The sequence below is a fragment of the Prionailurus bengalensis genome, chromosome X, assembly GCF_016509475.1.
Source record: "Prionailurus bengalensis isolate Pbe53 chromosome X, Fcat_Pben_1.1_paternal_pri, whole genome shotgun sequence".
NCBI lineage: Eukaryota > Metazoa > Chordata > Mammalia > Carnivora > Felidae > Prionailurus > Prionailurus bengalensis.
In genome coordinates, this window is record NC_057361.1 from 1318781 (window position 1) to 1344473 (window position 25693).

A 25693-nucleotide genomic window follows, 5' to 3' on the forward strand; every position below is an offset into this window, starting at 1 on the left:
GGACCGTGCTTCCTCATGGTCCCCACTGATCCTGAGGCAGTGAGGTAGGTGCATGGGGTTGCTGTCCTAACACCACGGTCCCCACACCTGACAGATGTGTTTTCTGCATCGGCACTGGCACCCCTGGGTCTCACGACCGCTGAAAAGCTTCATCTACACTCATGCGGAGCCTGGGAAAGTAGAGACCGACAGACTCGTGCCAGCCTCCTGCTTCTTCTCAAGGAACTGCGCCACGCGTCCCCGGGGCGCTCCCAGCCGGGTCTGGGGCAGGCCAAATGAGGCTGCTCTCTTGGCGTGAGACAATATTTCCAAATCCCTTTGCCGGGGGAAGTAGACACCCGATGATGAGTCGGTAGGAAGGCAGATGGAAAAGGAAGGGCGGTAATGAAGCCCTGAAGGGAGCTGTGGGGTGCAGCTGGTTCACGAGAGGCGCTCGGATGAGACCAGGGGCACGCGTGGCGGGCAGGCCTCGAGAAGAGCTCCCCTGGCCGTCCTCATTAATTCCAACACTTGTCGAAACCCACAATCCTCGAAGGGACCAAGCTGTCAACGCTGACTCAGGGCGAGGGAGGAATCCTCAAGAAAGCGATCCGCGTTAAAGAGAACGTTGAGAGCCGAGTTGGAACCATCCGTGTGAAAATCTGCAAACCCACAGAGCTTGCAAAGGCCAATATTTTCATCAGGACGTTAGTATCTCAACTTGACAGAGAGAGCACAGAGGAGGATTTGTGGTTCTGGGGTAAATATCAGTACAGAAGTCCCCAGCGAACTGCCTGGGGAACGGGATCCTCTGGTGTGGGGGACATGAATGGTCAACGACGGGCAGGATCATTCTAGAAACCGGGGACCCTCCACTCTAGGATCCACGTGATCCCAATAAGGGCCTTGAGGGAAACAAAAGCAAAGACACAATCATCTCCCTAGATCCTAGTCAACTAGATTCCCAGTTTTCTGGAAAGTGCCAGATATTAAATATTGCTGGCTTCATGGGCCATCTGGTCTCTGCTATAACTACTCAGCTCTGCTGTTGAAACACAAAAAACACGTAAATGAACAAGTATGTGTGTGTGAATAAAACTTTACTGGCAAAACCACGTGGCCACTGAAAATAGCAAACGAGACATGACCCGGCAATATCACCTATTAGCTAATTGCGTAGAGAGTAGGTAAGAGCATTTTCAAGAGAGACACAAAGAAGGGGCGGGGATGGGATTATATTCGCACCTTCAGTCCTCATCTGGCTTCACAAAGGGAAGACTGAAAATCCATTAAGAACAAGACGTCAGCCACAGAATCAACAAAGGTGCAAAGGCCGGAGGCATTCTCAGCCCTTGAACCACGTTTGTGTAAAACTGTCCTTGAAAGCCCATGGAATTCTCCGGAACATGCAGACGGGAGAACCTTCTAGAACCTTCTCAGGCCAGAGCCCACGGTGTTCCCTAGAGAGACTGGGACAGAAACAGCACTGGAGATGCACGGTTGATGCTCTACGGGAACGTCATTGGAAACTGCAAAGAACGTGAAACGACCCAGATGTTCCTGACCAAGAGGACAGATCTAAGATTTCAAACACTTAATATGGACTTATTAACTGTGGGTTAAATTGGGTCCTGGCCCCCAAAACACATTTGGAGGTCCTAGCTCCCAGTAGGGTGAAGGGCACGTTACTTGAAAACAGAGTCGTTGCCAATGTGACGAAGGGAAGGGTCTGACATGAGCCCATCCTAGATCAGGGTGGCCCTGAATCTGATGACAGGTGTCCTCATAGGAGAGGCAAGAGGAGAGACACAGACACAGAGGAGAAGCCCCGTGAAGACAGAGACAGACACGGGAGGGACGTGGCCATGAGCCCAGGGATGCCTGGAGCCCCAGAAGCTGGAAGAGGCAGGAAGGACCCTCCCCTGGAGCCTCTGGAGGGAGCACAGCCCTGCCTGGATCTCAGCAGCCCTGCCCCTCCTGGATCTCAGTGGTCCTGCCCTCCTGGATCTCAGTGATCCTTCCCTGCCTGGATCTCAGTGGTCCTACCTGGAACTCAGTGGCCCTGCCCCTCCTGGATCTCGGTGGTCCTGCCCTGCTTGGATCTCAGTGGCCCTCCCCTGCCTGGATCTCAGTGGCCCTTCCCTGCCTGGATCTCAGTGGCCCTGCCCTGCCTGCATCTCAGCAGCCCTGTCCCTCCTGGATCTCAGAGGCCCTGCCCCCCCTGGATCTCAGTGACCCTGCCCTGCCTGGATCTCAGTGGCCCTGTCCTGCCTGGATGGCACTGGTCCTGCCTGGATCTCAGCGGTCCTGCCCACCTGGATCTCAGTGGTCCTGCCCCTCCTGGATCTCAGCAGCCCTTCCCTGCCTGCATCTCAGCAGCCCTGTCCCTCCTGGATCTCAGAGGCCCTGCCCCCCCTGGATCTCAGTGACCCTGCCCTGCCTGGATCTCAGCAGCCCTGCCCTGCCTGGATCTCAGGGGTCCTGCCCTGCCTGGATCTCAGTGGCCGTGTTCTGCCTAGATCTCACTCGTGTTGCCTGCATCTCACTGGTCCCGCCTGGATCTCAGCGGTCCTGTCCCCACTGGGTATCAGACTTCTGGCCTCCAGAGCTGGGACAGGATAAATTTCTGTGGTTCTTGACATCCCATCTGTGGTCATTTGTTTTCGCTCCCCCAGGAAACTGATGTACTGAGAAAAAAAAATCACATATTATTCTACTTCCCTAGGGATCAAAGAAAGCAAAGTTAAATTTCAGAGACACACGTGTGTGAGAGGCTGATAACAAGACAAAGTCGATGCCCTGTGTGGGACGGGGGTTAGATTTTGCAGGTGCATTTTGGGGAAACCCTGGGCACTTTTTCTTTGATATTTATTTATTTTTGACAGAGAGAGAGAGAGAGAGAGAGAGAGAGACAGAGAGAGAGAGAGAGACAGAGCATGAGCAGGGGAGGGGAAGAGAGAGAGGGAGACACAGAATCCGAACCAGGCTCCAGGCTCTGAGCTATCAGCGCAGAGCCTGATGCAGGGGTTGAACTCACAGACTGTGAGATCATGACCTGAGCCCAGTCGGAGGCTCAACCGACTGAGCCCCCCAGGTGCCGCCTGTTGGCAGTATTTCTAGTGACATCTCTTCACCCCCGAAACGTGAAGACATCACAAGACAAGTATGGGTATTTACCGAGAATTAATGAAACACCCGTGCAAGGCGTTAGGATCCTGGTCTCGGCACGTCCAAGATGCGGGGTTCCCCTGGGAGCAGCAAGCGATTCTCAGACACCAACCCCTTGGCTCTGACAAGTCCACTCTGAGGCACCTGGATGTGGCCTCAGATGCCACAGGGTAGGACTGTCCCTGACCCCCCACCTTCAGCTGCCAATCGCAAATTCAGGTGGTCATCCCTGCAGTGGAGTGACCTGTGCGTGGACTGGAGGTTCCTCCAAAGCCTCCTCGGTTCCCTCAACCCGCCAGAGGGGCTCGCAGGGGCGCGGGGGGAAACATCTCTCTGCCTAGCTCACTGGGTGGTCATAAGAGGCATAGGTCAGACTGACTCTAACTGCAGCCACCCTCCCCTCCCCGCCGGAGGTCAGGGGGGCGGGGCAGAAAGCGCCAAGCCTGTCATCTCGCGGTTGGTTCCCCTGGTAACCAGCCCCCAAAGACTGGGGCTTCCCAAAGGTCCCCTCATTCGCATAACAAAAGACACCCCTCTGGCTCTCCAGGCTGGAAATTCCAAGGGTTTTAGGAGCTCCTGGCCAGACCCAGGCGGGAGACCAGAGATTTTTATTATAAATCACAAAGTCACCAGCATCGGGAAAGACATCTGGGAAAGGAAAGACAACTTACTCTTGGGACAACAAAGGTCACAGTGAGAAATCTCAACATCTCCCCCCACAAATCAAGTCACACATCCCTCCCGATTAGCTTGCTCTGACGGCCATCGTATCCTATCCTGTCCTATCTTAGTCTCCTCTTGTCTTATCCTATTTTATGCGACCTTATTGCATACCGGTTCTCCTCGGCTCTAGTCTACCGTAAAAATCTGCCAACAGCCCAAACCTAGAAAGACGGGACCACTGGGTAAGTAAACAGATATGTCCTCACCGTCCCTTGTGTTTTCTTCAATCACAGGTAACCTAAACGCTGATGTGGAAAGAAATACACAGGGAGGGAAGGGACAGAGCAGGAGAGTGAATTCGGATCAGACACAGGGGTGTGGGCAGGTGTATAGGAAACCCGAGCCTTCCCCTCCAGGATCAGCGGAGAAGGGTGGGCATTGGGACCCACGGGGTGGGGGCGGGGACCGTGATCAGTACGAGTGACTCCCTTCAAACGCCTTCCAGACTGATGGAGGAACTCGTCCCAACAAGACAAAAGGCAATGGGGGGGTGGGAGGGACGAACATCCAAACGGAGGCGCTGGTGTGTCCCACGGGTGGGATTCGGGCTCAGGCGCAACCTGTGCGACTTCGCGGTGGCAAAGCGGAGGCAGCCTGCGCGCTCCTGGTAAGGACACTGAGGGACGCAGACTGACAAAGCTCCCCAGAGACTCCGGTGTGGAGAGCACCCCCACATCCCGGAAGCAGGGGGGAAGGCGGCCCCGAAACACACCCGCAGCCACTCTGGGAAGCTGGGGCCAAGACCGCGCCCTTCCGACGCCCTTCCGGGGCGCAAGGGTCGCCAGGGACGCCGGAAGCAGCGGCCAGACAAAGAAACGACGTTCTGAAATCAACCAGACTTTGACTCAGAAACGCGTGCGCGAATCCTGTCGTCTGCTGTAGACAAACACCGGCGGCGGTTTGACTGCACACGCGGGCGGCTCCCACCGCTGACTGCTGTTGACCCGACGGGGACACCCGGCCGCGCGTAAGTGGCCCTGAGGTGGCCGCCCCGGGGCCGCGGACGGCAGGGCCGAGAACCTCCAGGCGAGCGTCGCAGGCTTACCTTGAACGCCCACCAGCCGAGCATCTTCTGGATGAGACGCGTGCCCCAGAAGACGTGTCTGTACAGGTCCGTGTCGACCACCCCCGGGTCGGCCACGTTGGCGGTCACGGGGCTCCCCTGGGCGGCCAGCAGTCTCTGCAGGTGGTAGGTGAACAGGACGAGCGCCAGCTTGCTTTGGGCGTAGGCGCCGTGGGGGGAGTAGCAGCGGCTGCAGGGGCAAAGCGGGACACGCGTCAGACGGTGACGCACCTGTCGCCTGTCCGGGCCCTCACCTGCCCTGTCCCTCACCTGTCTGGTCTCTCACCTGTCCGGTCTCTCACCTGTCCGGGTCCTGCACCTGTCCCATCCTGCACCTGTCTGGTCTCTCACCTGTCCTGTCCCTCACCTGTCCGGTCCCTCACCTGTCCGGTCCCTCACCTGTCCGGTCTGTCAGCTGTCCGGGTCCCGCACCTGTCCCATCCTGCACCTGTCCGGTCCCTCACCTGTCCGGGTCCCTCAACTGCCCTGTCTCTCACCTGTCCGGTCCCTCACCTGTCCGGGTCCCTCACCTGTCCGGTCTCTCACCTGTCTGGGTCCCGCACCTGTCTGGGTCCCTCACCTGCCCTGTCTCTCACCTGTCCGGTCCTTCACTTGTCCCCGTCCCTCACCTGTCCGGTCTCTAACCTGTCCGGGTCCTGCATCTGTCCCATTCTGCACCTGTCTGGTCTCTCACCTGTCCGGTCCCTCACCTGTCTGGGTCCCTCACCTGTCCGTGTCCCTCATGTGCCTGGGTCCCTCACCTGTCCACGTCCCTCACCTGTCCCATCCCTCACCTGTCCAGTCCCTCACGTGTCTGGTCCCTCACCTGCCCTGTCTCTCACCTGCCCTGTCCCTCACCTGTCCGGTCTCTCACCTGTCCGGTCTCTCACCTGTCCGGGTCCTGCACCTGTCCCATCCTGCACCTGTCTGGTCTCTCACCTGTCCTGTCCCTCACCTGTCCGGTCCCTCAACTGTCCGGGTCCCTACCTGCCCTGTCTCTCACCTGTCCGGTCCCTCACCTGTCCGGTCTGTCAGCTGTCCGGGTCCCGCACCTGTCCCATCCTGCACCTGTCTGGTCTCTCACCTGTCCGGTCCCACACCTGCCCTGTCCCTCACCTGTCTGGTCCCTCACCTGTCCGGTCTCTCACCTGTCCGGGTCCCTCACCTGTCCGGTCTCTCACCTGTCTGGGTCCCGCACCTGTCCGGGTCCCTCACCTGCCCTGTCTCTCACCTGTCCGGTCCCTCACCTGTCCGGTCTGTCAGCTGTCCGGGTCCCACACCTGTCCCATCCTGCACCTGTCCGGTCTCTCACCTGTCCGGTCCCTCACCTGTCCGGGTCCCTCACCTGTCCGGGTCCCTCAACTGCCCTGTCTCTCACCTGTCCGGTCCCTCACCTGTCCGGTCTCTCACCTGTCCGGTCCCTCACCTGTCCGGGTCCCTCACCTGTCCAGTCTCTCACCTGTCCGGTCCCGCACCTGCCCTGTCCCTCACCTGTCCGGTCCGTCACCTGTCCGGTCTCTCACCTGTCCGGTCTCTCACCTGTCCGGTCCCTCACCTGTCCGGGTCCCTCACCTGTCCAGTCTCTCACCTGTCCGGTCCCGCACCTGCCCTGTCCCTCACCTGTCTGGTCCCTCACCTGTCCGGTCCCTCACCTGTCCGGGTCCCTCACCTGTCCGGTCTCTCACCTGTCTGGGTCCCGCACCTGTCCGGGTCCCTCACCTGCCCTGTCTCTCACCTGTCCGGTCCCTCACCTGTCCGGTCTGTCAGCTGTCCGGGTCCCGCACCTGTCCCATCCTGCACCTGTCTGGTCTCTCACCTGTCCGGTCCCTCACCTGTCCGGGTCCCTCACCTGTCCGGTCTCTCACCTGCCCTGTCTCTCACCTGTCCGGTCCCTCACTTGTCCCCGTCCCTCACCTGTCCAGTCCCTCACCTGTCCGGTCCCTCACCTGTCCGGGTCCTGCATCTGTCCCATCCTGCACCTGTCTGGTCTCTCACCTGTCCGGTCCTCACCTGTCTGGGTCCCTCACCTGTCCGTGTCCCTCATGTGCCTGGGTCCCTCACCTGTCCACGTCCCTCACCTGTCCCATCCCTCACCTGTCCGTGTCCCTCACCTGCCCCATCCCTCACCTGTCTGGATCCCTCACTTGCCCTGTCCCTCACCTATCCGGGTCCCTCACCTATCTGGGTCCCTCACCTGCCCCGTCCCTCACCTGTATGGGTCCCTCACCTGTCCGTGTCCCTCACCTGCCTGGGTCCCTCACCTGTCCGGGTCCTTCACTTGCCCTCTCCCTCACCTATCTGGGTCCCTCACCTATCTGGGTCCCACACCTGTCCGGGTCCCTCACCTGCCTGGGTCCCTTACCTGTCTGCGTCCCTCACCTGTCTGCGTCCCTCACCTGTCCGTGTCCCTCACCTGCCCTGTCCCTCACCTGTCTGGGTCCCTCACCTGTCCGGGTCCCTCACCTGTCCCGTCCCTCACGTGGCTGGGTCCGTCACCTGTATGGGTCCCTCACCTGCCCCATCCCTCATCTGTCCGCGTCCCTCACCTGTCCCATCCTGCACCTGTCCGGTCCCTTACCTGTCCCATCCCGCACCTGCCTGGGTCCCTCACCTGTCTGAGTCCCTCACCTGCCCCCTTCCTCATCTGTCCGGTCCCTCATCTGTCCGGTCCCTCACCTGTCCATGTCCCTCATCTGCCTGGGTTCCTCACCTGCCTGGGCCCCTCACCTGTCCACATCCCTCGCCTGTCCGCGTCCCTCACCTGCCCTGTCTCTCACCTGTCCGGTCCCTCACCTGTCCCATCCCTCACCTGCCTGTGTCCCTCACCTGTTGGGAGTCCCTTACCTGCCTGCACCCAAGGGCCTACCACCTGCCCTCTGCCCCTGGAGTATCCTACCCGGGTTTCCACTCCCCTGCACATGGGGTTTTTCCCGTTTGTAGGACCTCCACGCGGCCTCAGCGCTCAGGGGTCATGCAGGTACCTGGCGTTACGCTCGAGAACTGAGCAGAAAGCCATACATTTCAGCGTTTGTAAGGATGCGTCAATTCTCCGTCTGCCTTTATTTTTTATTTCATTAAAAAAAACCACGTTTATTTATTTTGACAGAGAGCACGAGCAGCAGGGAGGTGCAGGGAGAAAGACCGGGGAGACTCCCGAGCAGGCTCCACACTTGTCAGCGCAGAGCCTGATGCAGGGGCTCGGACTCAGGAACCGTGAGCTCAGGACCTGAGCCGAAATCGAGAGTCCGACGCTCAGCGGACTGAACCACGCCTCTAACACGAGATGAAAACAGAGCCCAGAGCCCGGGATGTATGGGACCGGCCTGTTTTTATCTTTCAAATCATTTTTCAGCCGTGAAGTACGTAGTTACGTTTCATAGTCCATTTACAGAAACGCACGTTTGAGTTTTGTCAAAGTTGTGATGTCTGTCGTCTCATAATGTGCTTGGAACATGATTACAACATTTTAAAGCCAGTGTTTTCTTTGTTCCTTTTTGGTTTTTTTCTTTTGTTTGGTTTTCTTTTGTTTTTGTTTTTTAATGTTTTTATTTATTTTTGAGACAGAAACAGAGCATGAGCAAGGGAGGGTCAGAGAGAGAGGGAGACACAGAATGTGAAGCAGGCTCCAGGCTCTGAGCTGTCAGCACAGAGCCCGACGTGGGGCCTGAACTCACGGACCGTGAGATCCTGACCCAAGCTGACGTTGGATGACTTTTGAGTGCTGTCCATAAGGTCTGCAAATTAAATTGAGAACTGCTAGATCAACAGGGGAAAGTCACATCAATGACTTTGGATGGGCATCGTTGGATGCCCAACCGACTGAGCCACCCAGGCGCCCCATTGTTTTGTGAGCAGTTGTGGGTTCACGGTGACTAAGGGGTGCTGTAGAGGTTCCCACACACCCCCTGCCTGTCCCTGCTCATGCACAGCCTCCCCCATGATCGGCATCCCCACCGGACGGTGCTTTGGTACAAGTGATGAACGTGGACGGACCACCCAGAGCCCAGAGTTTAATATACGTGGGGCTTTATTCTCGGTGGTGCACATCCTACGGGTTTGGGCAAAGGTACAGTGACCTCTAAGCACCATTATGGTACCAAACACAATAGATTCACGGCCCAAAAAGCCCCGTGTGCCCCTCCTCTCCAGCCCTGCCTCCTCCCCAACCCCAGGCCACCACCGATCTTTCTACTGTCTGCATAGTTTTCCCTTTTCCAGAATGTTCTACTGCTGGAGTCATATTGGCTTGTTTCACTGCTGAAGGACACCTAGGTTTCCGAGGGGGCACGTTTTCCGGTCCAGGGGTCTGGCCCGGGGTCCGTCCCCTTTCTGCTGGAGAATGAACCCCCGGCTCCTGTGTCTTAACGGACGAGTGCGGGGGGCAGGTCAGCGAGGGTAACACCGCACAAAGTTGCCACAGACCGTTTGCCAAAAGAATGGAAACCGGGGCTGTTAGGGAGGGAGGGAGTAAGAGAAAAATACAGGGCGGTTCAGAGCACAGATTCCCTCCCTGATCCAACACAAGCCCCAAACCCTCAATTATCGTCAACATACTGAGAGTTTTCTCTTTTTGGGGCCGATTTCTCCTCTCTGCTTCCCGCAGGGGAGAGGACAAGGCCGCAGGAAACAGGCGGTAATTTACTGCAGGCAGATCGATGCCGACTTTCCTCTTGGCTTCTGGCCACTGACGACGGGCCGTGTGCGTGCAAGCATTGCACGGAATTCCCAAGATTGCCCGGGTCGGGGTGAAGGTCGGGGCCTTTCAAGGGTGTGATACTTAAGTATGCACGTTTCCCAAGGAAAAATTGATGTGTTACGTGGTTATGGTTTTATACGGCAGAAGGGAGAAGAAAGCACTAAAAATCTTTAAAAATACTTTGCGGGGCCGGGACGGGGGGGAGTCAATACATTTTTCCAGAGGACAGAGGAAGAAAGTCTAAGAGGACAAGTAATTTCATGAGACGTCCCCCGGCGGACTTACGGAGAAAGAGTCGTCCGAGGCGGAAATGGAAAAGAATCAAAGCAAATAAACAGAAGGACGTGACTCCCCACTGAGGTTTGTAAATAGAACCCCAAGGACTTGGAAAGGCAGCCGGTGCGGCGAACAAGGAAGAGGCTGAATGTTAACAGATGAAAGGGAGCAGGGAGACAGCGTCCAAGAACGGTTCTCGCTGCATCGGGATAAACGAATTCAGGAAACGTGTGCATGGCTGGGTTCTACACGGAACGGTTAACTGCTTGCTTTCTTAATACGTGGTGTCAAAAACCAGAATGCAAACCGTGAGAATACATGCTTGTTTTCTGTAAATACGAACATATTTGGGTAATTACTTAAAGAATAATTCGAAGGCTAATCTGAAACAAAAGTTACAGGTGGTAATGTGGTACGTTGGGTGGGGGGGGGCAGAAAAACGTTCCTCCTAGACTTTTGAGTGCTGTCCATAAGGTCTGCAAATTAAATTGAGAACTGCTAGATCAACAGGGGAAAGTCACATCAATGTTATTCTTAACTTTACATCTGTAGGGGGAACTTCATAAAAGACCATTAGGCTTGGGTTTATATACCATTTAACCAAGGTTGGGAAATGGTGGACGAGTGAGTAGACAAAGAAAAGGGTGTTTGGGCTGCCAGAGGTGATAAATAATTGTGGGAGGACGGAGGCAGACCTGGGTGGGCGCATCTGTAAGCGGCAAACATTGCCACAGGCGTCTGGAACCGACTCTGCCCCCAAGAGCCTCGGGAAGGAGCGTGCCCCTCACCGCCTGGACGTCTAGCCTCCAGAGCTGGCAGAGACTCGGGTCCTGTGGTTCTAAGCCACGCTGGCTGTGGTGCCTTGTTACGGACGCCCCTGGACGACGTCGTGCGATCCACGGACATTCACACACCAGCTCTGCCCAGAGGAGCATGTGTGTTAGTGGTACACGGGCAGCCGTTTCTTCATCCGGGAGATCGGCAAACTTTGCGACGAGGAGACCCTCGTCCGTTCTGAGGATGGGAACCGGGACGTGGATACACGTCTGCTTTGGGCCCACGGAGGGGAGAGAGCGTGGTCCCAGGCCCTTCTTTGCCCGGCACATCGTGGTGAACAGTGGTCACCCTTGGTGTCGAACCCAGGCTGGGGTAGCGCAGATAAGACCCACAGAGGACCTCAGGTGTCCACGGCTACAGGAGGCTGGACAGCGACACAAGCCGGGGTGCAGGGCAGTCTAGACATTGCTGGGAAGGTGTTTTCTTAGCTGGGAATAACACTGAAATCGGTAGATTTGGAGGAAAGTGGGTCACCCTCCAAGGGGCTGGTGGGCCTCATCTAATCAGTTGAAGGCTTTAAGAGGAAACATGGCGTTCCCTTCAAAGAGGAAGGGATTTGGCCTGGAGACTGCAGCTTTGAAATACTCCCTGAACTACCAGTTTTTAGGCTCCAGATGGCAATTCTGACTCTTAGTTGCTTCACCAGCCTGCTGGTCAACCCCATAGAGGCGGGATTTGTCAGTCTCTCTGATCTGTGAGCCAATTTGTTAACGAAATCCATCCAGGGGCTCCTGGGTGGCTCAGCTGGTTGGACGGGTGAGTGTCGATTTCCACTCAGGTCACGGTTTCACCGTTTGTGGGCTCGAGCCCCACGTCGGGCTCTGTGCTGACAGCTCGGAGCCTGGATCCTGCTTCGGATTCTGTGTCTCCCTCTCTCTCTGCCCCTCCCCTGCTCACGCTCTGTCTCTCTCTCTTTCAAAAATAAATAAACATTAAAAATTTTTTTTAATAAAAAAAATTTAAAAAACAACAAAAAAAACCCAAATTGATGTACCTCTGTCTCATAATATATATATAATAATCCATCTTATGTAATATATATTTATATATAACATATACAGATATAAACATATTATATATATATATATATATGTTTTAACTTAACCAATGATAGTTTTATCCCGTCGTCCCAAAACAAAATCTATTTTTTTTAAATAAAGCTATCTGTTTCTTCATGAGTCAGTTCCATTGATTACCAGCAATTTTTAACAGACTCTGCCCATGTGGGTTTTGGAATACTTTACCGTATCCTGATTTATGCCTTTGCAAGAACACGGATTGCCAGAAAATCCATCCTGGTGGTTATCACTACCTCCCAGGGCTGTTTACATCAGGTGGAGGCCGGGGACCGAGTGCTTGTGTCGGGCTCTGTGCTGACAGCTCGGAGCCTGGAGCCTGCTTTGGATTCTGTGTCTCCCTCTCTCTCTTTCCCTCCCCTGCTCGTGCTCCGTCTCTCCAAAATGAATAAACATGAAAAACAATTTAAAAAAATGAAAAAATCAAAAAAGATTCCTACAACTAAAGTATGCATTTCAGGATGTAGTAACACAGAACACGACAAAATGTTTGCATAAAGTTATTCAATGATTCCGATCACAGCAGAAAGCCTAAATTGCTGGGTTTGTACCGCTGGGCCGTCTTCTTTCCTGGGATGGAGTTTTGAGTCTATGAGTGATTGACTCGTGATATTAAGAAGATTTTTAAAAAAATGAGGGGCGCCTGGGGGGCTGAGTCGGTTGAGCTTCCGAGTTCGGCTGAGGTTATGATCTCACGGCTCGTGGGTTCGAGCCCCGCGTGGGGCTCTGTGCTGACGGCTCAGAGCCTGGAACCTGCTTCACATTCTGTGTCTCCCACTCTCTCTGCCCCTCCCCCATTCAGTCTCTGTCTCTGTGTCTCTGTGTCTCTCTCTCAAAAATAAACATTAAAAAATTTTTTTAAGTAAATAAATACAATAGCAAAAGCCGACTGATACAAGTACTTCACTTTTTTTGAATCTGTTTCACTCTAATGAACATACAAGAGTGGTGATCTGAAAATTATTCTCCAACTACTCAAAAACAGCAACATTTTCAATGATGAAAAAACAGACTGAGCCTGGATGGCTCAGTCGGTTAAGTGTCCGACTTCGGCTCAGGTCATGAATTCACAGATCATGGGTTCGGGCCCCGTGTCAGGCTCTGTGCTGACAGCTCAGAGCCTGGAGATGCTTCAGATTCTGTGGCTCCCTCTCTCTCTGCCCCTCCCCTGCTTGCACTTTGTCTCTCTCTCTCTCTCTCTCTCTCTCAAAAATAAACATTAAAAAATATTTTTTACAAAGTTAAATACAGAAGCACTTCTGGGTGGCTCAGTGTGTTAAGCATCTGACTTTAGGTCAGCTCATGATCTCACAGTCCGTGAGTGCAGGCCCCACATCGGGCTCTGTGCTGACAGCCCGGAGCCTGGAGATGCCTCAGATTCTGTGTCTCCCTCTCTCTCTGCCCCTCCCCTGCTCGCACTTTGTCTCTCTCTCTCTCTCTCTCCCTCAAAAATAAACATTACAAAATATTTTTTACAAAGTTAAATACAGAAGCACTTCTGGGTGGCTCAGTCTGTTAAGCATGTGACTTTAGCTCAGCTCATGATCTCACAGTCCGTGAGTTCAGGCCCCACATCGGGCTCTGTGCTGACAGCTCAGAGCCTGGAGATGCCTCAGATTCTGTGTCTCCCTCTCTCTCTGCCCCTCCCCTGCTCGCACTTTGTCTCTCTCTCTATCAAAAATAAACATTAAAAAATATTTTTTTAAAAGTTAAATACAGAAGGGCTTCTGGGTGGCTCAGTCTGTTAAGCATGTGACTTTAGCTCAGCTCATGATCTCACAGTCCGTGAGTTCAGGCCGCACATCGGGCTCTGTGCTGACAGCTCGGAGCCTGGAGATGCCTCAGATTCTGTGTCTCCCTCTCTCTCTGCCCCTCCCCTGCTCGCACTTTGTCTCTCTATCAAAAATAAACATTAAAAAATATTTTTTTAAAAGTTAAATACAGAAGGGCTTCTGGGTGGCTCAGTCTGTTAAGCATGTGACTTTAGCTCAGCTCATGATCTCACAGTCCGTGAGTTCAGGCCCCACATCGGGCTCTGTGCTGACAGCCCGGAGCCTGGAGATGCCTCAGATTCTGTGTCTCCCTCTCTCTCTGCCCCTCCCCTGCTCGCACTTTGTCTCTCTCTCTCTCTCTCTCCCTCAAAAATAAACATTACAAAATATTTTTTACAAAGTTAAATACAGAAGCACTTCTGGGTGGCTCAGTCTGTTAAGCATGTGACTTTAGCTCAGCTCATGATCTCACAGTCCGTGAGTTCAGGCCCCACATCGGGCTCTGTGCTGACAGCTCAGAGCCTGGAGATGCCTCAGATTCTGTGTCTCCCTCTCTCTCTGCCCCTCCCCTGCTCGCACTTTGTCTCTCTCTCTATCAAAAATAAACATTAAAAAATATTTTTTTAAAAGTTAAATACAGAAGGGCTTCTGGGTGGCTCAGTCTGTTAAGCATGTGACTTTAGCTCAGCTCATGATCTCACAGTCCGTGAGTTCAGGCCGCACATCGGGCTCTGTGCTGACAGCTCGGAGCCTGGAGATGCCTCAGATTCTGTGTCTCCCTCTCTCTCTGCCCCTCCCCTGCTCGCACTTTGTCTCTCTATCAAAAATAAACATTAAAAAATATTTTTTTAAAAGTTAAATACAGAAGGGCTTCTGGGTGGCTCAGTCTGTTAAGCATGTGACTTTAGCTCAGCTCATGATCTCACAGTCCGTGAGTTCAGGCCCCACATCGGGCTCTGTGCTGACAGCCCGGAGCCTGGAGATGCCTCAGATTCTGTGTCTCCCTCTCTCTCTGCCCCTCCCCTGCTCGCACTTTGTCTCTCTCTCTATCAAAAATAAACATTAAAAAATATTTTTTTAAAAGTTAAATACAGAAGGGCTTCTGGGTGGCTCAGTCTGTTAAGCATGTGACTTTAGCTCAGCTCATGATCTCACAGTCCGTGAGTTCAGGCCGCACATCGGGCTCTGTGCTGGCAGCTCGGAGCCCAGAGCCTGCTTCACATTCTGTGTCTCCCTCTCTGTCTCTGCTCCCACCCTGCTCGACCTCTGTCTCTCTCCGTCTCTCTCAAAACCAAATAAACATTAAGAGAAGATGAAAACAAAGCGAGCCTCGGTTTTGGTTGCCCCACGTGTGACCCGAGCCTCCCGTGGGTTCCCCGACAAGCACTTCTGGGCCCTACCGATGGGCCCATCGCGGCCCGCGCTTACTGGTGTGGCCGCCGAGCGGAAGGTGGTTCGTGCACGACGGTCACCGTGAGGGTCGCTGGGACGCGCTGGCCGCCCGCGGGGCTGGGGTGCACCGGCCTCGGCGACGCTGAGCGCGAGCCCCGCGCCCTCCCGCGCCCTCCCGCGCCCTCCCGCGCCGACCGCCGGTCTCGAGCCCCCCGCTCGGCCCCCCGCGGGCGCGCACCTGCCGTGCAGGTCGCGCATGCGCAGCTCGCCCACGTAATGCGTGGCCGACGAGACGGTCACCACCCTGGCGGTGCGGCCGGGGCGTCCGGCCTCCTTCAGGGAGCCCAGCAGGAGGTTGGTGAGGACGAAGTGGCCCAGGTAGTTCAGCCCGAAGTGCTCCTCAAATCCGTCTCTGGTGCTCCTCTGCGGGACCATCATCACGCCGGCTGCAAGAAAGGGGGTTCCGGGATGGGTTACGACGGGGGGACGGGGGGCGCTGTGGCACGCGCGGGCTGCAGGGACGCGGACACAAGCCCGGGCCTGCAGTGGGAACGATGCCACGAGGGGCAGACGGGCCCGTGCTCGGCAAGACTCGTAAGAGACAGGCGTGTGCAAGATGCTGAGAATGAGCCGAGTCAGCAACAGGTGCTCCCGACCAGCCCGGGAAGTTCATTCTTCCCGAGACAAGGGCCGTCGGCGCAAACAAAGACTCCCTTTTCCAAGGAGCTTCCTGGCCAGGCTGGAAGCGGGCAGGGCCCACAGCCTGCTCACCGAGCCCCTTCAGCGACAGCACCCACCCCACCCCCCACCATGCACAGGGCACCCACAAATCCACTCGCTCCTCAGGGTGCCCTGTGCAAAATTCCTGGGGCGCCCGGGAGCTCAGTCGGTGAAGCGTCCGACTTCGGCTCAGGTCACGATCTCGTGGTTCATGAGTTCAACCCCTGCATCAGGCTCTGCGCTGACAGCTCGGAGCCTGGAGCCTGCATCTGCTTCTGTGTCTCCCTCTCGCTCTGCCCCTCCCCTGCTCGCGCTCTGTCTCTCTCTCAAAAAAAATAAAATGAAACGTTAAAAAAAGAAATTAAAAAAAAGAAACACATTCCTAAAAGCAAGTTCTCTGCTTGCTACCTGCGTTCTCCCCCAGGTCGCAACACCCGCACGCCCGTCAGGGCAACACTCGGCTGAGTCCCGGTCCCTGAATCTTCTCCACGGATGCCACGGCTTCCAGGTGTGCAGGAACCATGCCCGGGCCACGTGGCTCCAGGTCCTGGAAGGCCAGCTTGCTAGGGACCCGGATGCGTGTGTGTGCGGGCGTGTGTGTGCGGGCGTGTTTTACAGGCATGCCATTCTGCGTGTGTTTCTCCAGGAGTTGGAGACACAGTTGCATATGGGCATGCATTTGCACACACGTGCACACGTCACACACACACACACACGGATACACACGGGTCTTACACGTGCAACAAAGGGCATATCCCGACAGGCACTAAAACTCAGCAAAGGAAACGTTCGCAAAGGACACTGAGCATCTGCTCCTACAAGCGGATGCGAAGCCTGGCATTTTGGGAAAACATTAACGCCTCCCCAGCAGTGCCGTTGTCTTGACTGTTCTGTTGAGGGTGATGAAGTCAGATGAGCAGACCTCCGTCCGGGCCTGGAGGGTCATGAACTCCTGGACGGGGGAGCCTCGCTCACCATGCACCCCAGCTTGCACGAAGCTGGTGGGGAGGGAAGTCAAGGCAGCCGTGAAGCAAGGCTGCGCATGTTGACTTTGGAGCCTCTAGCATGGGGGTGGCTGGTAACACAGCAGTAGCCACTGGCATCGCAGGGCAGGCCAAAGTTTTCAATTCCTGGGAAATCAGTTCATGGCAAAATTATCAATTCCTGGGACATCACTGCATGCCCAAATTATCAATTCCTGGGATATTAGTGCATGCTGAAGTTATCAATTCCTGGGATATCACTGCATGCCAAAATTATCAATTCCTGGGATATACTGCATGGCAAAGTTATCAATTCCTGGGACATCACTGCATGCCAAAATGATCAATTCCTGGGACATCACTGCATGCCCAAATTATCAATTCCTGGGACATCACTGCATGCCCAAATTATCAATTCCTGGGACACCAGTTCATCCCAAAATTATCCATTCCCAGGACATCAGTTCATCCCAAAATGATCAATTCCTGGGACATCACTGCATGCCGAAATTATCAATTCCTGGGACATCACTGCATGCCAAAGTTTTCAATTCCTGGGACATCAGTTCATCCCAAAATTATCAATTCCTGGGACATCACGGCATGCCAAAATTATTGATGCCTGGGACATCACTACATGCCAAAATTATCAATTCCTGGGATATTAGTGCATGCCAAAATTATCAATTCTGGGACATCACTGCATGCCAAAGTTTTCAATTCCTGGGACATCAGTTCATCCCCAAATTATCAATTCTAGGACATCACTGCATGCCAAAATTATCAGTTCCTGGGATATTAGTGTATTCCAAAATTATCAATTCTGGGACATCACTGCATGCCAAAATTATCAATTCCTGGGACATCAGTTAATCCCAAAATGATCAATTCCTGGGACACCAGTTCATCCCAAAATTATCCATTCCCGGGACATCAGTTCATCCCAAAATGATCAATTCCTGGGACACCACTGCATCCCAAAATTATCAATTCCTGGCACATCGGTGCATGTCCGCAATCACTTCCTGGAACATTACTGTATGCATAAATGGTCAGTTCCTGGAAAATCCCTGCATCGTGCATTATCAATCCCGCATCAGAGAGCCCCACATCTGAGAACACCAAACACAGCCTTCCAAGTATCTGAATTCATTGGAAAGTACCCCGCATAGAGGGATAGGGGCATCAGCAGGGCATGTGGGTCTCAACAGGGATTGTTCGGAATTTGGGGGTGTTGACCTGGGTGAAGTCCTAGGGCTACGACCTGCTTAGTTAAGGACAACCTGTTATAAGACAAACGGCTCAGGGAGGTTATGGCCCTCCTCGTGACGGCCTTGGAGACCCTGGACGTTGGTAGCAGAGACGACCGGGGGGGGACTCTGGGCAGGTGCACGGACTTTGGGTTCCCCCCACCCTGGGGCCACAGTGCTGGACTCATCAGTCTCAGCCTTTGCAGGGGCGCACGCGGTCCGCTATTCGGGCACACGTGCTAAAGGACAAACACAGCCTCGTCTCCCAAAGGCTGAACGTATCCTACTCATTGAGTTTCCATGGTGGGCAATGGGGTGATAACGTCCCCAAGGAAATGTGGGGTAACTGTGGAGCCGGGGCGAGGATATGCCAACTTGGATCTCTGTTCGATTCGAGTTCTGCCGTCAGATCCCAGCGCAAACTCACCGACCCAGACTCTGAGGATCGGACGATAAAGAAGTTCACGGCTAGTCTGGAAATCCTACCCGGTTATCGGAGCGAATCCCTGGGGTAAACAGCCTCGTTGGGGAAAGCGTGCTTTCGCAAGAGAGGCGAGGATGCCGTGGCCGCGAACACATTTGGCCAGCGCCTGGAAATGTCCAATCCATCCTGGGGCTCGCAGAAGCGCGGTGGCGGGGGGGGGGTGCCTGCACCCCGGAGGCTGTGCGCGAAGCCGTGTGGGGTCCCCTGTGCATTCCTAACGAGAATCTCCTCCTTCATGCATATTCTAATGGAAAATATGCTGGAGACCTCCCCACAGCACAGCTTGGGCCATCTCAGATGCTAACACTTACGGCATGTCTCCTACGTGCCCAGGGAGAAATGTTTTTTAATGTCTGTTTCTGAGATTGAGTGGGGGAAGGGCAGAGAGAGAGGGAGACAGAATCCGAAGCAGGTTCCAGACTCCGAGCTGTCCACACAGAGCCCGACGCGGGGCTCGAACCCACAAACCGTGATATCGCCACCCGAGTCGAAGTTGGATGTTCAGCCGACCGAGCCCCCCAGACGCCCCTCTTTTTAGGAATTGTTGACGTTGGGAAATGCATCCATCAGAGATACGGTAAGGAGTCCTATGAGGATAAAACATCACCCCGTGCGGCCATTTCAAACCTACCCAGGCACAGGTGCGGAGATGGGAGAAAGGATAAATAAAATTTTGACGGGAATAAACTATGAATGCTGAGCCGTCTCCGCAGATGTACTATTGATCTTTCTTGTGTGAGATAAATCGTCAGCATGGGTCCCGAGCCTCCAGAAAGAGGCAGTCTGGGTCTATTTTCATCCCGGCAGCAAATGCAAACACAATTTCCCGCCTGAAGTACTTAACATTTGCAGCATCTCGATCGCTCTGATGTGGAAGAATTTAAGATAAAGTTAACAAAACAAAACAAAACAAAACAACAGAGGAGTGCCTGGACAACAGTCAGTTAAGTGTCTGATTCTTGATCTCAGCTCAGGTCTTGATCTCAAGGTTGTGAGTTCAAGACCTGCATTGGGCTCCGTGCTGGGCATAAAGCCTATTTCAAAAAAATTTTTTTAAAAGAAAAGAAAGGCAGAAATTGTAGCTTCCCTCGGCCCCTGGGAGGGCCCTTCATGGAACACAGCTGGGGCGTGTTCCAGGAGGCAGGTGGTCGCATAATAGGACGTGGGTCCTCTGAGCCCACATCCTTGGAAACAGCTCGGGGGTAAGACGCACTGCCCCAGAGGAGGGTCCTGGGTGAAAGGTTTTGGGAAATTCTACAGACCCTCTAGGACCCTAAGGAAGCCATGGCCAGGGTCCTGCTGGGAGAAGCCCCGAGTTGGAAAACATCTGTGCACCTGTTGGCCCCGGGGCCCCCCCAAACCCTCGTAAATAATCCCCCCTCACAATTCACATGACACCGGCTCGGCTGAATGCGCGTGCCCACAGACCACGGCACGAGGCCCATGGGAAACGCCCTCCCTCCCTGCAAGTCAAGGCCAGTCTGAGCCGAGCCCCCATCCTGGGTCCCCGGGATGCCGCTCCCGGAGCCAGAGACGTTCTGCACAGGTCACAGGTGGGATGCGGGCTTTCCTGTCGTGCAACGACTGTGCTGTCATCGAGGACGGGGGTCTCCTACGGTGACGCGTCTGGCACAATAATGACTCTCCAGCGACTGAGTCCTCTGCTAGAGAACGGATTGCACGAGGTCAGGACTTGCACACCACTCGGCCCTTCCTGCCGGGGAAGCACCAAGCTCCTGGGAGGTGGCTGCGGGGAGCTGAGGGACGACCCCGCCCAGACACGTCCATGATGGGATCCCCATGTGGTGGACAGACCCACGTCCCCAGACACGTCCACGACCCGATCCCCACGTGGCGGACAGACTGACGTCCCCAGACACGTCCCCGACCCGATCCCCACATGGTGGACAGACTCACATCCCCAGACACGTCCACGACCCGATCCCCACGTGGCGGACAGACTCACGTCCCCAGACACGTCCACAACCCGATCCCCATGTGGCGGATGGACTCACGTCCCCAGACACGTCCCCGACCCGATCCCCATGTGACGGACGGACTCATGTCCCCAGACACGTCCCCAACCCGATCCCCACGTGGTGGACAGGCTGACGTCCCCAGAAACGTTCACAACCCAATCCCCATATGGCGGACGGACTCATGTCCCCAGAGACGTCCACATCATGATCTCCACGTGGCGGACGGACTCACGTCCCCAGACACGTCCACAACCCGATCCCCACGTGGGGGAGAGACTCACGTCCCCAGAAACATTCCCGACCTGATCCCCATGTGACGGACGGACTGACGTCCCCAGACACGTCCCTGACCCGATCCCCACGTGGCAGACGGACTCACGTCCCCAGAGACGTCCACGACCCGATCCCCACGTGGTGGACGGACTGACGTCCCCAGAGACGTCCACATCATGATCTCCACATGGTGGATGGACTGACCTCCCCAGACACGTCCCCGACCCGATCCCCACGTGGGGGAGAGACTCACGTCCCCAGAAACATTCCCGACCCGATCCCCACGTGACGGATGGACTGATGTCCCCAGACACGTCCCTGACCCGATCCCCACGTGGTGGATGGACTGACGTCCCCAGAGACGTCCACGACCCGATCTCCACGTGGTGGATGGCCTGACGTCCCCAGACATGTCCACGACCCGATCCCCACGTGGGGGAGAGACTCACGTCCCCAGAAACATTCCCGACCCAATCCCCACGTGATGGACGGACTGATGTCCCCAGACACGTCCCTGACCCGATCCCCACGTGACGGACGGACTGACATCCCCAGAGACGTCCACGACCCGATCCCCACGTGGTGGATGGACTGACGTCCCTAGACACGTCCCTGACCCGATCCCCACATGGTGGACATACTGACGTCCCCAGACACGTCCCCGACCCGATCCCCACGTGGTGGACAGACTGACGTCCCCAGACATGTCCACGACCCGATCCCCACGTTGGGGAGAGACTCACGTCCCCAGAAACGACCCCGACCCGATCCCCATGTGGTGGACGGACTGACGTCCCCAGACACGTCCCTGATCCGATCCCCACGTGGTGGACGGACTGACGTCCCCAGACACGTCCACGACCCAATCCCCACGTGGTGGACAGACTGATGTCCCCAGACATGTCCATGACCCGATCCCCACGTGGTGGACAGACTGACATCCCCAGACACGTTCCCAACCCGATCCCCATGTGACGGGCGGACTGTCATCCCCAGACACGTCCCCGACCCGATCCCCACATGGTGGACAGACTGACGTCCCCAGACACGTCCCCAACCCGATCCCCACGTGGCGGACAGACTCACGTCCCCAGACACATTCCACGACCCGATCCCTACGTGGCGGACAGACTCACATCCCCAGACACATCTCCCCGACCCGATCCCCACGTGGTGGACAGACTGACGCCCCCAGAGACGTCCACGACCCCATTCCCATGTGGTGGACAGACTGACGTCCCCAGACACGTCCCCGAATGGATCCCCACGTGGCGGACACACTCACGTCCCCAGAGACGTTCACATGATGATCTCCACATGGCGGACAGACTCACGTCCCCAACACGTCCCCAACCCGATCCCCACGTGGCGGACAGACTCACGTCCCCAGACACGTCCCCGACCCGATCCCCACGTGGCGGACAGACTCACGTCCCCAGACACGTCCCCGACCCGATCCCCACGTGGTGGACAGACTCACGTCCCCAGACACGTCCCTGACCCAACCCCACATTTGGGACAGACTGATGTCCCTATAGACATTCATATCCTGACTTCTCTGAGCCTGTGAATATGTGCCCTTACGTGGATAAAGGGACTTTGCAGATGGGGGTGGTTCAGATCCCTGAGATGGGGGTGGTCCTGTATGGCCCCAGTGGTGCAAGGTCTCCACAAGTGTCTTCCCAGGAGGGAGGCAGGAGGCTCAGAGTCGGAGAGGGTGATGTATGCACAGAGCAAACATCATGGAGAGACAGAGGGAGGCCGGGGGTTACACCCTCCACCCCAATGGCTTTGAGAATGAGAGGACGCGTCACGAGCCCAGGAATGCCACCAGCCTCCAGAAGCTCGAAAAGGCAAATCAGTTCAAGAGAAATCAAGGCATGGAAGGAACACCGAGGGATTGTCCCTTGGGGTCAGTGGCACGTGGGGTCAGGGATTGCACACTGGGCGCATGGCACCTGTGTGTGGCTGGGGCGTGCTGCAGCGATGGGGGGTCCCGGGCACGGAGGAAGGCATGTGCGGAGGACAAGTTTGGGCTGATGTGAAGCCAACGCGTGGACGGGATTCCCTACAGACAGAAGACGGATGGGGCAAACAGAAAGCCCGTATTTCCTGTTTACAGGGAAAGGACTGATTTCTGCCAATAAACGTCAAGTGCGCCGGTGCGGGAAGCCTTGAACGGTATGGGGAAAGGTCCGTGGAGAAGAAAGAAAGATCAATACCGTTCTGAGCCTCCCAGAGAGAACCAGCAGCACTAACAACACCCACAGCGGGTTTGTTCCTGGGGGAAGGAGGCGGATGTGGCGTTAGCTATAACCGTGTGGCACCCACACATCACCGCCATATGGCCACACAACCGAATGCATTAAAGAGACGGTTGGAGTCGGATCTTCTGAGTCGCAGGCTCTCCGTCTTCCCCTTCAGGGAGTGTTTCCAATCAAACAGGTGCATCGGGCGTCCCAATGTCTCTCTGTAGCCTGTCCTGCCCACGAATGCCGTTCACACCACGGAAGACAGTGAAACGCGGTAAGACAAAAAGAACACACAGACAGCAGATGCATCCTGGGAGCCGGGTTACCACATGGGTGAGGGTGGCACAGCCTCAGGACGTGGATTTACCCTCTCCACTCCGTCCACATGACGCCCACATCGTCAGCCACGTGATTCCTTACCACGGTCCCTTCCATGCCAAATGACTTTGGAGAACAGAGTCACTTACGTCTCTGTCGGTGGATAAATTCGCCTCGATGATCCCGGTGGGCTCTTGAACCACAAGACTCCCAGAGTGACATTCTCCCTGCCATCCAACAGATGACTAGTGTTTTTGAAAAATTTTTTCTAATTAACAAAATTGCTCTGAGAAGGAGAACACGTCCAGGGGACGGGCAGGGAGAGAGGGACTGAAAGAACCCCAAGCGGGTTCCCTGATGTCAACGCACAGCCCCGCAAGGGGCCCTAACTCATAACCATGAGCTCATGACGTGAGCCGAAATCAAGACTTGTAGCAGCAGTTTCCACAATAGCCCAATTATGGAAAGAGCCTAAATGTCCAACAAGTGACGCATGGATAAAGAAGTTGTCGTTTATAAATTCAATGGAATGCTACTTGGCAATGAGAAAGAATGGAATCTTGCCATTTGCAGCAACGTGGATGGAACTGGATGAGATTATGCTACGTGAAATAAGTCAGTCAGAGAAAGACGGATATCGTATGTTTTCACTCATAGGTGGATCTTGAGAAACTTAACAGAAGACCATGGGGGGGGGGGAGAAGGGGGAAAAAAGTTACAGAGGGGGAAGGAGGCAAACCATAAGAGACTCTTAAATACTGAGAACAAACTGAGGGTTGATGGAGGGTGGGGGAGAGGGGAAAGTGGGTGATGGGCACTGAGGAGGGCACCTGCTGGGATGAGCACTGGGTGTGTTGTATGGAAGCCAATCTGACAATAAATTATATTAAAAAAAAGAGTTGGCAGCTTGACCAACTGAGCCACCCAGGCTCCCCCACCCCCACAACAGATGAATAGTTTAGCAAATGTTTTATACATTTTGGAAAGAAGGTACAGTAGTTGTAGCTCAATGGCTTACGGTCATTGTTTTTGCCGTATTAATACTATCATTTATCTCCTCTACAGTCGACCAGTTGGCCTCCAAGTCTAAAAGCGAGCTGGGATGTTCTTCCGGTATGTGTGTTTTTCCGATAGTTTTGGTGCTCTATGTGGATTCAGTTTGGACACGTGAATGGTGCTGCCTCCTCACCGTGGAGGGTTTGGATGAATCTGTAGGATATCTGTCAAGTGTAGCGTGGGAAGACAGGAATGGCTCAGGCACCATGCTGAGAAACCCAGACGTGGCCACGATGCTCTTAAGAGCGGGGCTGAAAGGAGGGGTCCAGGTCAAGGCTAGTTTGTGTTGAAGACGGACAGGTGGGCGTGTAGAAGGCAGGGTAAGGGGACACACAGACCCTGTGTGTCTGTGTGATGAATGTTGGCTTCGGGGAAGAAGTCAAGAGACAGCTGTGCATGGAGCCTACATACTGATGACGCCCCCTGGGGACACGCTCGATATTTAATAAGGGAACGTGTGAACACGCCCCCCTCTTACACGTTCATAACACACCTTACTTAGCCCATGTGGGCCAACCAAAATATCGACCCCACACACCGTATCATCAGGCTTACCATCATTGCAAATTGATTATGCCAATGACAACAGCCAAATGCGTCAACAAGGCAAAGCGTCATGACAACACCACGTATATTCACGAATTTCCACGCAAGTCCTTCCTTCCCAAAGGACTTCTCTCGCGGGATGGCCAGTGTGCACGTCTGTGTCAGAGTTAACATCTGCATTTCACCAGGACTCACCGTTATTGACCAGGACATGGAGAGGGATTTTCTTCTTCTTGAACTTCTGGACGAATTGCCTGATGGACGTCAGGGAAGCCAGATCACAGTATAAAAACTCCACTGCAAAAGGAAAGAGATGGGGGATTATCTTCTGACCTACTCCAGGAGCTCAGATGGTTTTTAAATAAGTTCGATTCCATCCCACCTGCGGAGGGACACTGGGTTTTAAAGACGAAGGTGGGATTCAGGGATCATAGCCTAGGAAGACCCTCCATGCCTCATGCCCTTGACGATCCCCCATCGTTGCGTGTAGACGGCACCTGTGACTTGCTTATAAATCAACAAAATAAGGCATTTCCTTAGGGAAGCAGGGGAGAGAGTCTTCCACTGGTCTTGAAGAACTCAGCCGCCATGTTGAGAGGGGCCATGGGGCAAGATGCTTCTGGCAGCTTCCGGGGACTGACAGCAGCCTCTGGCCAACAGCCAGCAGGAAAGCCAGAGCCCTGGACCTACAAACTCAAGGAACTACCAACAACCCCATGAGCTTAGAGGACATCCTGAGCTCCAGAGGGGCACGCAGCCCTTTGGAGCTGACGTCACTTTGTTGGGTCATCGTGCGGCATGATGGTCCTTGGACGGCGACATCGCTGTGGGTCTCCAGGACCGGTTCCTG

General features: G+C 54.9%; 1 protein-coding gene across 2 annotated transcripts in view; it reads right to left on the reverse strand.

Moving 5' to 3' along the window:
• Positions 1 to 25693, reverse strand: part of DHRSX (dehydrogenase/reductase X-linked) — a 160301-nt gene that overhangs the window by 29111 nt on the left and 105497 nt on the right. For both annotated transcript variants that reach the window (XM_043570463.1, XM_043570464.1), the window contains 3 exons: positions 25039 to 25140; positions 15221 to 15428; positions 4916 to 5123 (listed from right to left, as the gene is read on the reverse strand). In XM_043570463.1, the coding sequence (XP_043426398.1) occupies positions 4916 to 5123; positions 15221 to 15428; positions 25039 to 25140 (518 nt within the window). The remainder of the gene's footprint in view (positions 1 to 4915; positions 5124 to 15220; positions 15429 to 25038; positions 25141 to 25693) is intronic.